This window comes from Nomascus leucogenys, chromosome 16 (genome assembly GCF_006542625.1).
Source record: "Nomascus leucogenys isolate Asia chromosome 16, Asia_NLE_v1, whole genome shotgun sequence".
Lineage (NCBI taxonomy): Eukaryota > Metazoa > Chordata > Mammalia > Primates > Hylobatidae > Nomascus > Nomascus leucogenys.
In genome coordinates this window covers 82,214,739-82,232,323 of record NC_044396.1, presented here as the reverse complement: position 1 = coordinate 82,232,323, position 17,585 = coordinate 82,214,739, and the positions used below count along the sequence as shown (strand labels likewise).

The following is a 17,585-nucleotide window of genomic DNA, read 5'->3' as shown; positions in this document are numbered from 1 at the left end:
ACTGCGCCCGGCCCCTCTCCGCTTTTATTCACTGCAGTTTTCTCTGCCTGGTTGCTCACCAGGCCACCCAACCTTGGGTGTCACCCTTGACTCCTCTTTTGCCTCTTGTATTATAGCCAGTATGGCAAAAGCCCTTCCATTTGTAACTCTGAAAATAATATACTCTTGCCATCCCCACAGCCACTGCTCTAGGGTGAGCTGCTGCCATCTCTCCTGGAGTATTCAGCGGCCTCCTAACTGGTCTCTTTGTGTCACTCATTCTTCTTTTTCTGCAGTTCACCTTCACACAGCAGTTAGAGTGGTCTTTTAAAAATCATAAAGCACGGCCGGGTGCAGTGGCTCACACCTGTAATCCCAGCACTTTGGGAGGCCGAGGCGGGTGGATCACGAGGTCAGGAGATCGAGACCACCCTGGCTAACATGGTGAAACCCCATCTCTACTAAAAATACAAAGAATTAGCCGGGCGTGGTGGTGGGCACCTGTGGTCCCAGCTACTCAGGAGGCTGAGGCAGGAGAATGGCGTGAACCCTGGAGGCGGAGCTTGCAGTGAGCCAAGATCACACCACTGCACTCCAGCCAGGGCGACAGAGTGAGACAAAAAAAAAAAAAAAATCATGAAGCACATGATGTCGTTCGCCTGCTTAAAATACACCAGTGGCTTCCTGTTGCATATAGCATCTCAACCCTGCCTTCCTGTCCCACTTCATCTTGTTCCATTTTCTCCCCTGATCCTGCCACGTGAGGCTTCTTTTCTGTTGCTTAAACAAATGATTCTGCTTCACAGTAAGTGCATAAGTAGAATCTTCATTATTCCCTTTAATAATTGTCTTTTTGGAGGGAGGGGACAGGACCTTGCTCTGTCTTCCAGGCTGGAGTACAGTGGCACCATCACGGCTCACTACAACCTCCGAACTCCTGGGCACAAGCAATTCTACCACCTCAGCCTCCTGAGTAGCTGGGACTACAGGCACATGCCACCATGCCTGGCTAATTTTTTTTTTTTTTTTTTTAATATAGACAGGGTCCCCCTTTGTTGCGCAGGCTGGTCTTGAACTCCTGGCCTCAAAAAATTCTCCCACCTTGGTCCCCCAAAGTATTGGGATTACAAGCATGACTCACTGTGCCTGGCCTATTGTCATTGTTTTTTTTTTTTTAAAAAAAGAAAGCTCCTTGTTTTCTGATTATTTGTGGATATGTACTCCTTGGCTTAATCTGAGACATGTACATTTTTTATTGTAATTTGTTTGTTAAAATTATAAATGTTTCTCTTCTAAATTTCTGGGGTCATTGACTGTTTTGCTTATTATTCTACTCATGCGTTCAACAAAGATATTTTGAGTCCTGCTGTATGTCTAGAACTCACTCTTCTAGGCCCTGAGAATACAGCATTGAACAAAAGAAAATCTGGCCCTGATAGAGCTGACATTCTAAGGAAGGAAAGAGACAAAAAATACTCAATATATGGTAGATCAGATGGTAATTAGTGCTATGGAGAAAGATCAAGCAAGAGATGCCGGTGGTGTGGGGGATGGGAGTGGTTCTTGCTGTTATACAGATGATTAGGGAAGACTTTATCGAGTTGATGTTTGAGCAAAGGAAGTGAGAGAAATCTACGCAGATACCTGGGAGAAGAGGGAGTAGTCAGGAGCATGTATCTCATGGTGACAAATACTTGAGAGTTCAGTGTAGCTAGAGTAGTGAGCAAGCCAGGAGGTCATAGGAGATAAGGTCAGAGGAACAGGGAACCACTCCGTGAGATGGGGAATCATTAGAGGGTTTTAAGCACAAGAGTGACATAATCCAACATGTTTTGAAGGGTTCTCTCTGACTACCAAGCAAAGCACAGTCATGGAGGGTGAAAGCACAGAAACAAGGAGACCAGTTAGAGGGAGGGCTGTATCAGAAACCTAGATGGGAGCTGATGGTGAGGCCAGGGGAACTGCAGAAGAGAGGGTAAGAAGTGGCCAGTTGTGGATAATGGAGGCAGGGGCAGCAGGACTTGCTGATATGAGGTGTAGAGAAAGAAAATCATCCCTAGCCCAGCATCTGGCTCATTGTAGAATCAGTTAGCTTAATCCTGCTGTGAAAGTAAAAGGAGAAAAGAAATCCCAACTAACAATTCACAGATTCCCAACTAACAATTCACTCTAGAATAGTGACCAAATGCTAGTCCAAACTGCGTGAGATCAAGTGTACATACATTGTAAATTCCATAGTTTATCTTGCTGAAAAGCCTCAGGCTCAGCTCCTTGTTCTTCCCTGACCATCTGTGGTACAGACATCTCTTGGAAATGTGGTGACCTGTTGTTCTGTCATCAAACGGAAAGTTAATATTGTGTTCCATTACGAGCAACAGTGTACTATTACGTATCTGTTGAAGCAAAAGTATAAAAGTCATTTTTTAACACTACTCTCCTGAAATCACAATGATCTTCTTGAAATTAGAATTGCCTAATTCTAAGTGAAGCGGTTAAAATCTGTATATCCAAGGAAGATCAACAGTCTTTTCGTAAGTGTTGCGTAGTTCAAACCCTAAAGTGTTCAAGTAAATTATCTTGAGAGCACCTGTGTGTGTCTGCCACACACCCAGGTACCTGCTCACTCATCTCATTTGACATCTTTTACAGAGAGATTAAATAATTTGACTAAGATCATACAGACAGTAAGTATGAACACTCAAATTTGAACCTGGGTCTTCTGACTTAATGCCAGGGTATCTCCCCTTTGTTTTTCAAAGGGGCCGCTGCTGCTGTTGATCACTCTAAGGATATGCAAGACATAAACTGGCACAAATTCACCGCCTTGACTTCTTCGTTCTTTTGTTATTTTCCTTCATGTACTCATTCCACACACATAGTTGAAATACTCTAGTGTATGAAGCAGTCTGCTAGATGCTGGAGGTAAAACATAAATGAGATATGGTCCTCACCCTCACTTTGACTGCAGTCTGTTGGAAAGAGATACAGACAGAGCTGTTGGATCATAGAGTTGGAAAGGAGGTTGGAAGTCAGGCAGTCACCTCCTAATAATTGCACAGAGAGCAAAGATGAGCACTAATAACCTGGAGTTGCTTGTGACTTCTGTGGAAGAGTAAAAAATTGAAATGCTTATACATGAAAACAGACTCATTTGCAAACATTGACCACTGATATGTCCTGTGATTTTTCTCTGAAGTAGTATTTGCATTAGTAATTTTTGACCCTAGCTTTGGAATGCTCTTTATTAAAGGATTATTACACAATTTGAAAAACAATTTAAAATTTTAAAAAATAATTTTTTAGAACTTTATGGACCAGAGGCAATTATTGAGAGACAAAGGAGCAATTGCTTTATTATATTTTCTCATTATATGTACGAAGGTGGGCATTATTGTCTTTGTAATACAGAAAAGGAAAATGAGTCTCCAAGAGGTCAAGTAACATGAGCAAAGTCACATAGCTAGAGATGGCGCTGGGATCAAAGCTCAGGTGATCTGGCATCAAAGTTGGAATTATCTATTTATACGAGACCATTTTCTAATAGAATTTTCTTTTCTGGAATTGTAAGATTCTAGCATGGCATAATCAGTAATTGTGTGTGGCACTGTCTGTGAGCACCATATGGCAAGAGTCTTTGGTATGTCCATTCAGGAGCTATGCAGACTGGAGCATTTGTAAAGCTTTCAGTACAGAGATGGGGGGAGATCACAGCAATTCAGTCTAGTCCATAGAAGTCTTGGGAATAGAAGCTATCAAAATGTTCACAAAAATCAGGTGCTGGCTGGGCGCAGTGGCTCATGCCTGTAATCCCAACACTTTAGGAGGCCGAGGCAGGCGGATCACTTGAGCCCACCAGCCTGGACGACATGGCAAAACCCTATCTCTACAAAAATTAGCCAGGCATAGTGGCACATGCCTGTAGGCCCAGCTACTCAAGAGGCCGAGGTGGGAGTATCGCTTGAGCCTGGGAGGTCAAGGCTGCAGTGAGCCATGATCGCGCCACTGCACTCTAGCCCAGGTTACAAAGTGACACCCTGTCTCTCTCACACACAAAAAGAGATCAGGCAATATTGCTCTCAACTGTGCCAGGAGATATCTCAAGATTGTTCCCTTTCCTCTGGCGATCTGAAAGTGCCTCAGTCATAGTCTCTGTCAACCCAGAATAATGCTTCTGTGTTACTTTCCTTGGCTTTATTAGCAGCACAAGGGAAGGAGTGTGTGCATGTGTGTGTGTGTTGTGCTTCCATAATATACATGTGTAAGTAAAACTAATGAATAAAAACTTAATAAAATGGATAAACTGAGGCTTTAAACTATTCCTGAAGGTTGAATAGTTTGATTGTTGGATTGAGTGTTTGATATTTAGGATGACACTGGTTTTGGCTTAGTGTATACAGGGATGCCTCACCTATGTTAGCAGGCTCTTGTGAGAGTAAGATGGATGCAAAACTACTTGCAGAGAGTTAGTCACATTAACCAAATGTGGCTCTGATTACTTGAGAGATGCTACCTCTAATCAGACATTTCCCTGGTCAGTACTTCTAGAAGAAAATATGTGATTTAGCTCTAATTTGAGGATGGTTTATCAATTAGTAGTTAAATTACCTCCTCAGCAAGGCTAGCATTTTGAATACAGTATGTTCAATTTGCATGTGGTTAGATGGTGTCAGATTCTTACTTCCTTCTGTGAAGCATGCTTTAGAACAAACTGTGCTTCAAGTAGTTAAATACACAATATTATTTGTGTTTAGAGATGGTTTTAAATTTGTGTTGTGGCAGCTTTCTTAGAGGACTAATTTAAGAAGGAAAAGAAAAACACAAGATGATACTGTTTTAAATGCCTGGGAAAGCTACAGTGGTCTCCTGATGTCATTTGTTTCCACAGCAACAGAAGGCCTTCAAAACTTACTTCCAGCCTAGGGAATCACTATTCCCTGCCCATTTCTTCTTATCTGATGGAAGTAGTCTCAACTAGTATATTTGCACCCACCTGCACATACACAGATCTGCCACACATGCAGTCTCTTGCCTGTGCCGGGAGCTTCACACACACAAAACTCTTCCAAGTTTAAATTAGTTCTCTTTGGCTTTTTTTATCCTTCAATATCATCAAATCACATTTTTCAAAATGTCTATCACTTGTAACTATTTGTGAATGATTTGGTCACCATTTACTTCCCTTTGCGAATCATGAACAGTTTTTTCTTGGGGCTCTGAGGCACCATTCTGTCTCTGGAAGACCCCTAAAGGGGTGGTATATGAGTTACGAAAAATGATGATGCATTATTGAGCCCTGGCTAAGCTTGTCCTGTACATCCCGAGGCAGTTCACCCCTCGCTCCTTGCATGGCAGACTTCTTGAGTTACTTTCTTAATTTTTATTTTTTGTAGATATGGGATCTCTCTATGTTGCCCAGGCTGGTCTTGAACTCCTGGGCTCAAGCAGTCCTCCCACCTCAGCCTCCCAGAGTGCTGGGATTACGGGCATGAGCCACCGCGCCCAGCCACTTTCTTAATTTTTAAAAATCAATTAATAACAAAGTAATCAATTGAACATTCTTATGAAAGATTCACAGATACGGTTGAAAACTACTTAATTAACACCACCCCTAACAGGTTTGGGTCCCCTTCCTAGAGAGGAGTTATTATAATACCATTGTAGTACCTGTAATTCATTTATTGAGTCTCCTGCTGTTAGATTATTATTGTTTCTGTTTCCCATTTTTACTGTCCAAAGCAGTGCCACGGCCGGTCACGGTAGCTCACACCTGTAATTTCAGCATTCTGGGAGGGCGAGGCGGGCAGATCGCTTGAGCCCAGGAGTTTGAGACCATTCTGGGCAACATGGCAAAACCTTGTCTCTACAAAAAATATTAAAAATTAGCCAGGCATGGTGGGGTGTGCCTGTGGTCCCAGCTACTCTGGAGGTTGAGGTGGGAGGATCATACGAGCCTGGGAGGTCAAGGCTGCAGTGAGCCGTGATTGTGCCACTGTACTCTAGCCTGGATGTCAGAGCAAGACCCTGTCTCAAAAAAAAAAAAAAAAAAAAATATATATATATATATGTGTGTGTGTGTGTGTGTGTGTGTGTGTGTATATATGTGTGTATATATACGTATGTATATATATGTGTGTATATATATGTATGTATATATGTGTGTGTGTATATATGTGTATATATGTATGTATATATATGTGTGTGTATATATATATGTGTATGTATATATATATGTGTGTGTGTATATATATGTATATGTATGTATTTAAAAAGCAGTGCTGGCCAGGCACAGTGCCTCACACCTGTAATCTCAGCACTTTGGGAGACCAAGGCTGGTGGATCATGAGGTCAGGAGTTCGAGACCAGCCTGGCCAAGATGGTGAAACCCCATTTCTACTAAAAACACAAAAATTAGCTGGGCGCAGTGGCGGGAGCCTGTAATCCCAGCTACTTGGGAGGCTGAGGCAGGAGAATCGCTTGAACCCGGGAGATGGAGATTGCAGTGAGCTGAGATCATGCCACTGCACCACTCTTATCTTGGGCAACAGAGCAAGACTCCATCTCAAAAAAAAATTTAAAAAGTAGTGCTGTAATGAGCATCCTTGTACATGGCTACTTGTGTGAATTACCTTCCACCTGGGATAATAAAAGGCAACCAGGATTTTGTTTTGGGGGGTTGGATTTTTTGGTTTGAGAAAGTTATTTTGTAGTTATTATTATGTATCATACTGTATCGTCGCATGTCCCAGAGTGAATCAGATACTATATCTAGTTGTGTTTGACTTCCTCCTTAGGATCCGGAAAGTATGGCAGAGGAGGAAGTGTTCTGTCAAGAATGGGATTCTGACTATCTCACATGCCACAGTAAGTATGTTTCTTAATTTACCCTGCCCATTGTTATGTTTTCTGGCCTCATGGGCCAGAAAGCAAACACGATTATGTACTCAGCAGTAAAAATTGGCGCAAATATATTTATGCATTTGGGTCAGATCATTTTAGATATTCCTTTACCAAAAAAAAAAAAAAATGTTTTATCTTGTCCTGTGGTGGTCTGCACCATTCTTTGGCATCACTAGAAACTTGTTTTTTTGCTCTCTCAAAATGAATAGGGTATTTTGATTTTGTAATCTTATGTTTTGGGAAATAATTGATTGTTCTGAAAAACCTAGGTTTTTTAATTATAAAGATGACAGATGCTGTTCTTTGCATGTAAAAATAATGTAGGAAACGTAACAGTAGATGTAAAAACATTGGTGGTAGTCAAAGAAGCGCAAAGTAAGTTTTGCCCTTTTTAAACCAACAGAAAACTCTTTTCAGTTCTTAAAGATGCAGAGATTGTAGTGGAAAATGTACCAAGCAGGAACGGAAATGGCAAAGTATATGCCAGGACTTTTTTAATGTGCTTGCTGTTTAACCCAGTAATCTCAGTTTGGATTTTAAAAACTCATTAAATTACAGTATCCAGTGCCAAGTGATGTCCTTGGGGCACTGCTCAATGAACTGCTAGCAGAATAGTAGAAATGAGAGATGAGCATTTATTATGTTGGCAATTTTGTATGACTTACAGCTGACTTTAGATATCTATCAGGGAGGAAAGGAAGTACCACTTACCTTCATAAATTTTATTTCACTTAATCCTCCCAACAACCCATGTGGTATAATAACCTTCATTTTACAGATAAAGAAACTGAAGCATAAAGAACAGCTATAACTTGGCTAGTTACTCACAGAATTGGAAGTTCAAACTCGGGTGTCTGTCTGACATTAGTCCTTGTGGCCCTTCTCTCTCTTCCTGCAGAACCCATCATCTTACTAGACTGTAGCGCCCCCTTGGGCACTTACCTAGTCCTGTTCTTCTTTCTATCTTCAGCCTCTTACACAGAATTTGATATACAGAAGGCTCTTAGTACACACTTGTGGCCCAGTCCTTTGTAGTAAATGACTGCACACATCTTAAAGATTGTTGTCCTTTATGGAACTTGAGCAGTTGCATTGTCTCTGTCCGTTGCCCCTCACAGCACACTTTTCAGTGATTCTTCGGAGGAATTCCTCAGAGGTCTGCGATTTCCCTCAAACAGCCCAGCTGAGATTTTTAGCTGTCATGCCAGTTGTGTCCAGCTACCCATCTGATATCAGAAATCCTGTCCACAGACTTGGATCTGTTTGTAATTATGATTGAGGCTGTCTAACAATTATTCATTTCTTCATCAATCTGGTTTTTGTTTTTGTGTTTTTTTTTTTTGAGACTGAGTCTCTCTCTTTCGCCCAGGCTGGAGTGCAGTGGTGCAGTCTTGGCTCACTATAACCTCCGTCTCCCGGGTTCAAGCGATTCTCCTGCCTCAGCCTCCTGAGTAGCTGGGACTATAGGTGCCTACCACCACGCCTGGCTAATTTTTGTATTTTTAGTAGAGACAGGGTTTCATCATATTGCCCAGGCTGGTCTCAAACTCCTGACCTTGTGATCTGCCCACTTCGGCCTCCCAAAGTGCTGGGATTACAGGTGTGAGCCACCGCGCCTGGCCCTTCTTCAGCAATCTTTTGTTAAGCTTCCATTCTGCCATGTTCTGGCATAGGCATCAAAGATGCATGGATGAAAAATTAGGTAATTTTTACTTTCTTATATTTAATTCCATACAGGGACACCTGTATATACCAGAGTGAACATTCCTGATCCTTTGACTATATAGATGGTGAGTTGTTAGTCAGTTACCATGTTTTTGTTTTGTTTTGTTTCATTTTGTTTTGTTTGAGACAGGGTCTGGCTCTGTCGCCCAGGCTGGAGTGCAGTAGCACGATCTTGGCTTACTGCAACCTCTGCATCCTGGGTCCAAGCCATCCTCCCATCTCAGCCTCCTAAGTAGCTGGGAATGCAGGCACACTTCACCACGCACAGCTAATTTTGGTGTTTTTTTGTAGAGGTAGGGGTTTCGCTATGTTGCCCAGCTGGTCTCGAACTCCTGAGCTTAAGTGATCCACCCGCCTCGGCCTCCCAAAGTGCTGGGATTACAGGCATGAGCCACCGCACCTGGCCAGAGTTACCATGTGTACCCTAACTCTCTTTACCTTCTGCTGCAGAGCTCTCCCCTTGGATTTGTGAGGCTGTAACAGTCCTCACTAGGCATTTTGAGAAGTTATATGATGGTTTTATCATGTATCTATTTGCTTTTCTTGGGAATCTGCTGTGGAAGGCAGTGCAGAGTGATGGGAGATCATATAGTTGATGAAGTAAATCAGTGGCACTGCTTAGTGGTTATATGACCTTGGGCAATTTGCTAAAAATAAAATAAGTTCCATTCCCCCTCCTGATTTTATTCCTGCCAAAACACATTGTTGTGGCCAAACCAACCGTTTATAGGCATTCTTAAGGCTTGAATTAACAACAAGCCTCATCACCCACGTTGTTTAATGGCTAAGATAATCAACTATGGCATATGTCTGATTTGAGTCTGAATGCCAACTTTGCCATTTACTTTGTGACCTTGAGAAAAGTATTTAACACATAAAGATTATATGAGGATTCAGTGAGATAACATGCCATGTGTGGCCGTTCTGTTAATAGTTATTACTGCTATTACCATTAGTTTATTGGATGTTGCTGACAATACTGAAATCTGTTGATAAGCAGACCCTCCTGCTACAAACATCAGCACTCTCCTGCCTCCAGAGCAGCCTGGAGGGAAATGGCTTACTCTCCTAACTTCTGATTCCCTCCTGCTGATTTATGCTATTCTGTTCCCCACTTGTCACTGGCTTTGGCCCAGACCTTTTTTGCTGCCAGTTACATCACTCATAATCACATTGCTGCTCCCACAGAAAAGTCTCTAGCCAATTTTAGCTGGCTTTTCCTGACTTTGCAAGCACCATTGATTATAATTAGATTGAAAATCAAGGCCAGCAGTTTTCTGAGAAAAACATAAAGGGCTTCTTTGAAAAAGTGGGGAGAAGAGCCTTTGTTGTCAGAAAACTTGAGGTGTTTTGGGACACATGAAAATTCTTTGGTTTGAAGGCCCTCATCAGTGTCACCTTTGCAAATTGTTCTTATCAAAATGATTCAGGAGAAGGCAAGTATACATTTAGATTAATGGTGCAGGGTTTGTTGGCTTGGCCACCCAAGCAGGGTCTGCACCAGAGGTGATTCATCTCCCTAGCTTACTATTCTAAGGAGAAATACATTTCTGTGTACACCTGAAAAATTGTCAGCCCATCCTTAGAAGATTTCATTCATAAATTCTTTGCTTTTCATGTATCTATTAAGACAAAAAAATTTTTTTTTACCAACTATTCAAAGTAATGCAGCACTGTGGGAACCAAATTTAGTGTGAATCTCTGAATTTGCTGTAACAGTAGTAATATTGATCATAGCAGCTTCCAACTATGGACCATCTAGTATGTTCTAAACACAGTGTAAGATGCTTTCATTTCAAAATACCAGTTCCAACAAATCTTTGGCAAACATTTCAGTTAGCCTCAGGCCAGGCGCGGTGGCTCATGCCTGTAATCTGCTCATGCCTCAATTTGGGAGGCTGAGACAGGTGGATCACTTGAGTCCAGGAGTTCAAGACCAGCCTGGGCAACATGGAGAAACCCTATCTCTACAAAAAAAAATGCAAAAATTAGCTGGGCATGATGGTGCACACCTGTAGTCCTAGCTACTCGGGAGGCTGTGAAGTGGGAGGATCGCTTGAACCTGGGAAGCAGAGGCTGCAGTGAGCCAACATTGCACCACTGCACTCCAGCCTGGGCGACAGAGCCAGGCCCTGTCTCAAGAAAAAAAAATTTTAGTCAGCCTCAAAACTTAAGTATAAAGCTTATATGAAGCCACTAAACTATTATAATTTCTATAGTTTTGAATTGTTTGCTTTTTCTAACTAAAAGCATTATGGTGTACATAAATATCATAAAACAAATTACAACAGAAAGTATAAGAATTATAGTTGACATATTTTAGTAATCTTGAAAAATCAATTTCAAAAGTATAAGCAGCTATGTTCTTCAAAAACTCCGCTCCCTGAATTTATTAACCACAGTGTCACATTCTGTTTGAATAATGGGTAGTAAAAAGAAAGAGAACTACCATTTATGGAGCACTTAGAATGCACCCTGCACTTCATCTTCAAGATGGCCCTACAAGATAGGTATCACTATCTTCATTTCTCACCATGCTGGAAGTTCCTAGGAGGTAGGGACCGCATCTTACTCATCTTTGAATTTTCAGTACCTTCCACATTGCCTGACGTGTACTTAGTGCTCAGTGAATACTTTTCTAATGAGACTGCATTTTATAGATGAAGCTCAGAGAGGTTAAATCGCATGCTCAGGGTCATGAAGTTTTGTAAATAGCTGGACCAGTTTTCCAGCCTTAAGGCCTATACTCTTTGTACTGTATCATAGGGATTTTTTTCCCTCAGATGCCAGATTGTTGTTAGGTCTTTGAAAGTTTCATGAATAACAGTTCTTTGCAGTGGAACTCCTTATCTTGGCCTTACCTTGATACTCCTTGAATTAGTCAGGGGTGTTAGGGTAGAGAAGGCTGTAAGGGATTCCAGGAAGGGAGGAGAAGGAGGAGTACTAGTCATGAAGATAAGAATTTATATTTGAATCTGAAACTGCCTAAATAATACATTACATCTTTCACATGTCTTCAGATGCCCTTATGATTAACACTTAAAGCGATTATTAAATTTATTGTCACTTTTTTCTCAATCAGCCAACACCAACAGTATTTTTAATAGCACACAGAAGTTAATTAAGGTCTGGTGTTTTACTCAAAAGGGTTGGAAATCCAGCTGGCCTCTTTAGAGGTTCCACCTCTTAGGTGGATAATGTGTGTGTGTCCACCTGCTTGATGGGCTGATGATTTTGAACAGGGGGAGAGTCAGACCACATCCTTTTGAGTCCATCTGCAGTAAATGCCTATTCAGGATCTTATTGTATGTGCCTTTTATTAAGCTACTTAACTTTTACTACTCATCTGTAAAACAGAATAACAGCACCTGTCTTCCATGTTATGAGAATTAAATAAGATGATGCATTTAAAGCTTTGCAGAGCCTGGACCGCAATAAGTGTTCCTTAAACTTTATAGCTGTTGTCATCTCAGTGAGCTGAAGTAGGATCACAGCATCTGGAACCCTGGAGCCAGACTGCCTAGACTTGAATTTCAACCCTGACACCGAATCTCGTGAGGATTTTCCATCTAAATGAAATGGGGCTATTAATAAGGCCTAATTCATAAGCGATTGTAAAGATTAAATGAGTTTATGGATTATAAATAATTAGAACAGAATGTAGGGCAGAATTAGTGCTCAATAAATGTCAGCTATTATTATTACTACTTCTCTGATGTATAACTATCTCCATTTTAAACTGTGGTTTATTGGAATTCTTTTTTTTTTTTTTTTTTGAAATAGCATTTCCCTTTGCTGCCCAGGCTGGAGTGCAGTGGCACCATCTTGGCTCACTGGGCTCTCAAGCAATTCTCATGTGACAGCCTCCTGAGTAGCTGGGACTACAGGCATGCGTCGCCACAGCCAACTAATTTTTAGTATTTTTAGTAGAGACGGGGTTTCCCCATGTTGGCCAGGCTGGTCTCAAATTCCTGACTTCAAGTGATCCGCCCACCTCAGCTTCCCAAAGTTCTGGGATTACAGACATGAGCTGCCGCACCTGGCCATTGGAATTCTTTTGTATTGCTATTTTCATTACTACTCAGTGTACTTTACAGAGCCCGTTTGGGGTACCTCTTTTCTCATAGGAATTTAATTTCTGCCTGTTAGGGATTAACAGCAGCTCTGTCACCTTCCATGGCATTTCACTAAAGCAAGAATTGGATGTGTCTCTTCTCCTCCTTTGCGTCTTTGGATCTAAGGTCTGTTGTTTTCTTGCCCTATCCAGAGCCCTGAAGATAACATTCAGCTGCCAGGGCTTTAAAAGAAGCACTGAAAGCACATACAGGAAACAGGAAGAGACCTGCAAAATGGATTGCTCTCTTCTTTGCCATTAATGCATTCAGTAACCTTGTTTCTGTTACTGGCCTTTGGAGCTCTCCTTGGCTGTCCTCTGATTCTGTATCTTTACTCTCATTGTCACTGAAAAGAGAGAATGAGAATATTTTTCTTCGCTCCAACAGATCAGAAAGCAGCACTGTCAGTTGTAAGAGGGCGAACTTTGGAGCCAGTTAAACCCAGGCTCACAAATTTAGAAAGTGTGACCGTTTGGTTAGAGTATATGCTGTTGGTTCTTAGCATATACAAAGGTATATGCTAAGGGGTAAAAAGGTTTTTTTTACTTTTACTAAGGGGTAAAAAAGCTTTTTTAAAGTCTTGATTTACAAATTTGAAGGTATAAAACCAAGGAACCTGCAGTTTGACATCAGCTGTGATGTTACCTCCTGCCCACATTCCTAATATAAGAAATAATAGATTTCTTAAAAATGTTTTAGGCCAGGTGCATTGGCTCTCACCTGTAATCCCAGCACTTTGGGAGTCTGAGGCTTAAGTCCAGGACTTCAAGACCAGCCTGGGCTACATGGCAAAACCCCATCTCTACAAAAAAAAAAAAAAAAAAAAAAAAAAAAACCACAAAACTTAGCCAGGTATGGTGGCACATGCGTGTTGTACCAGCTCCTTGGGAGGCTCAGGCAGGAGGATCACTGAAGCCCAGGAGGCAGAGGTTGCAATGAGCCGAGATCACACCACCGTACCACACCCTGGGCGACAGAGTGAGACCCCATCTCAAAAAAAAAAAAAATTTTACTTTGACCTAATGTTCTGTTGTTAACAGCTGTGACCTTAAGGCTGAGTTAACCTTTTGGTGCCTTATTTTCCACATCTCTCAAATAGTAATAATAGTGGTACTTAGTTGTAGGGTGGTTATGAGAATTAAGTGAGCAAGTATATGTAAAACACATGGCATGGAGCCCAGCATGAGTAAATGCTGTGTTCTCATCAATATGATGATGCCCTCGCTTTAAAGACTGCCCTTTCTGTGTGAGGCTAATAAAAGCCTCAAACACATTTTGTCTCAGCCATTCACGAGGTCATGAGTTCAAGAACAGCCTGGCCAACATGGTGAAACCCCATCTCTACTAAAAATACAAAAAAAGTAGCCGGGTGTGGTGGCGTGTGCCTGTAATCCCAGCTACTTGGGAGGCTGAGGCAGGAGAATCGCTTGAACCCAGGAGGCAGAGGTTGCAGTAAGCCAAGATCACACCACTGCACTCCAGCCTGGGCAACAGAGCGAGACTCCGTCTAAAAAAAAGGAGAAAAACATATACCATAGCTCAGATGTTTTACTATCAAATTAATGCATTTTATACAAATATTCCAAGTCTGAAGGTTTTTGTTTTATGTACCCTTGTTGGATAACATGACATAAAGTGGCAACTGTAATTAAATAGGAAATGTGAATTTAAAAATTCTTCCTGTATTGGCCCAAATATCAAATAGTAGGTACTCAATACATATTTGCAGAAATGCCTGCATGGATGACTATCTAGCACATTCATTGGATGCAGTAACATCAGCCCCACGTCTTAGCAGGAGCCCCAGTAAGCTCTTTTTTTCTATTTGCATTGTAGCATTGATTGTTTGATGTTGATTTGAATGGAACATCCTCTCAAAAGTAAGGTAACAGATTCCTTGCTGTAATGAAAGATATTTTCTTGGAGATCTCCATTTTGAAATATTTCTTTCTCACATATACATACATTCTGCCAACTGGAAATGAGTCCCTTTATTAAAATGATTGGGAGATACAGTGATAAATGTTTCACAAAAAAATTAAATGAGAGGGTTAAGGGAATTCAGTCATCTACTCTAGAATGAATTACTTCAGTTAGATAATCACTAATCTTTTTCAGTGTCTGAAGGATCACGCAGGGGATGTGAGAGCTTTAGTTGTGGCCACAGAGTAATAAGTTTGGAGTTTGGAACGTGCATCTGGAGGGAAAACGAGGGAACTGGCCATTTAAGGGCAGTAAGAACCAGAAAAGGCAACACAGTAAAGCTGTATTTTGACTGACTTTGTAAGTTTTCCAAGGGCTTGGCTTGACAGGGAAACAGTGTGATAAGTGAGAAGAGATTTGTTCAGAATTCAGCTTTGCCTTTTACTTTTTGTAAAACATAGGTTAGTTTACTTCACCTTCCTGATCCTTGGCTACCTCATTTATGAAATGGGTTTGGGAACAGTACCTAACTCATAGAGTCATTGCAAAAATTAAATAATAGAATTCATATAATGTACCTGGCAGTTTAGGTACTCAATTTTTTAAAAAATTGTTACCTTTTATCTGTTTGGAAGGCCAAAAGCCAATAGTCTTGATTGCTAAAATTCTGGAGATAAGATCTCTCTGCAGTGGTAAGTGTTCAGCATGTACCTTAATTTCTTGCCAGGGTTGTGGTTATTGATTGTATGCCAAAAATATATGTCCCTGTAGGGCACAGTAGGTGTCTAAAAAAATATTTATTGAATGAAAACTTCGAAGTGACCATAATGGTCTGAGCAGCTGTGTTTTCAGACACTAGCATAGGAAGTGAAGAGAGCTTTGCCATGTTATTTTTACCTCTTTCCACGCGTCAGCCTCGTCCCGGCTGGGTCAGGCCTATTTTCCAAGTAATTAATGATGTTCACTTCTTGTTTGTAAAGCAGAGCAATTCAGTAAGATGATGGGAGGAAATAATTTCATTTCTGGGTACTAATTCCACTAGCGGCTGTTTTCTGCTAACTGAGAAATATGCCTGTGCTAACAGCTTTACACTTCCAGCAAAAACAATGGAACCATGGTGCACACTAAGCTGTCTAAGACAAATGTGCGGTGTTTATTTTCTTTTAGGAAACACAGAAACATTAATTGGAATTGACTCATTCTGTTTCTGCATGCATTTCTACTTACATATTTGATGATTTTCCTAGCTAAACAGCCACTTTCTATTATGTCAGAGGGATGTCTTCATCACTTCTCTTCATGAAATGTACCCAGAGCTTCCCTGATTGAAACATTTTCAAAAATCAAAAACTTGAATAGGTTTGCCTTTTGTCTGAGGGTGTGTAGGGAAGAGGTGTGTAAAATGAAGACATCTGTGTATATTGTTAATTGGAAAAACAGTTTACAAAATAGTATATACAAGTTGAACCAACATATGTCAAAAAAAACACAGACATCTCACACACACATCTTGGTAAAATTAAGGTATTAACAGTGATTATTGTTGCATGTAAAAGTGGGATTCTAACAACTAATGTTTGGTTTCTTCTTTGTACTATCTCTGTCTCGTTTTCTTCTATGAATGTGTTTTATTTTAATGAGAAGTAAAACCTATAAAAGGACAAGCCTCAGAGTTTGAAGGAACAGAGTTGTAGAATCGTCAGTTTTGAAAAGTGTCATAACTATTTAGAGAAGCTCTTGTAGCTTTTGAAAGAGATGCTGCTCAAGAGAGCCTTCAGGAACAATGTGTTCCTCCACTCACCATTCAAGTTCCTGGACTGAATAATTCACATACTAGGTAATGGTTACTTGTGGAATGATGCATTAAAAGTCTCCTTTTCTAGCTGTCTTAAGCCTGTGGCCACCAGCACCACTACCGTACATAGCTCTAATTCAGGCCCTCCTCATTTAATTGCTCATCTTCCTTACTCTCTCAGCCTCTCTCTGCCTCCTCTTCCTCTCCTACCAACCCCCCCGCACCCCGTGAAATACAGATCTAACTGGTCACTCTGCTTTCTCCAGTAGATTGCCAGAGTCATGGATAGGAATGTGAGTTTCTTAGTGTCACATGCAGAGTCTCCTTTCCTGTGTGTTCAGTGTCACCTCCTGCAGCTTGTCCCCTCCTCTGCCCCAGGCCTTTGGACCTGCTCGTCACACTTGTCCGTGTTCCCTCCTCCAAGTCCTCTCTGAAGGTTGAGGCTGCCTGTGTGGAACCTTGCCTACATCTTTGGTGCACACCCTTGAGCTCAGGTCCCTGGGCTCCCTGGGCCCCCATACGTAATCAAGTCTGTTTCCACAGATATTTAATGGCATGGACCATGTGTTTTTCAGATGTGCTTGGAATGTGGTAGAGGCTTAATAAATATATGATGAATGAGTAAGTAGGAATTTCAAAGTGGCTTCTAAAGTTTCTCTTTTCCCCAATTATGAAAGTAAGTACTTAGAGGAGAATCAGATAACCCAAGAAGATATTAAAATAGAAATTCATCTTCAGAGCTTTTGCTCCATTGACCTCTAACCCTTACTATAATCAGGAGGAAATGTTCTTGTGTGCTGGGCATCCAGGTGTTATTCCCCGAGCTATATCAGATTACTTTCTTTCCAGGCTGGACTGCAGAGTGACCGCAGAAGAGAAGGAGTGGGGGCACTGACCCATCCAAACCATTTCCTTACCAGGAGAGCTTAGGAATGTTACTTAACCTCTCTGTGCCTTCATTTCTTCACTTAGTAAAAGAAACTAAAGACTTCCCTCACAGGTAGTACATGAGATAGTATATGACATAAGATGCCTGGAATGTAGTCATTAATTTAGTAAATATTTATTGAGGGCTGGGCACGGTGGTACATGGCTATAATCCTAGCACTTTGAGAGGCTGAGGCAGGAGGATCACTTGAGGCTGGGAGTTT

The 17,585-nt window shown here is 41.2% G+C and overlaps 1 protein-coding gene across 6 annotated transcripts in view; it reads left to right on the top strand.

Moving 5' to 3' along the window:
* The window catches only part of ASAP1 (ArfGAP with SH3 domain, ankyrin repeat and PH domain 1), a 387,159-nt gene that overhangs the window by 281,142 nt on the left and 88,432 nt on the right, over window positions 1-17,585 (top strand). For all 6 annotated transcript variants that reach the window (XM_030795523.1, XM_030795519.1, XM_030795522.1 and 3 more), the window contains one exon: window positions 6,771-6,840. In XM_030795523.1, the coding sequence (XP_030651383.1) occupies window positions 6,771-6,840 (70 nt within the window). The remainder of the gene's footprint in view (window positions 1-6,770; window positions 6,841-17,585) is intronic.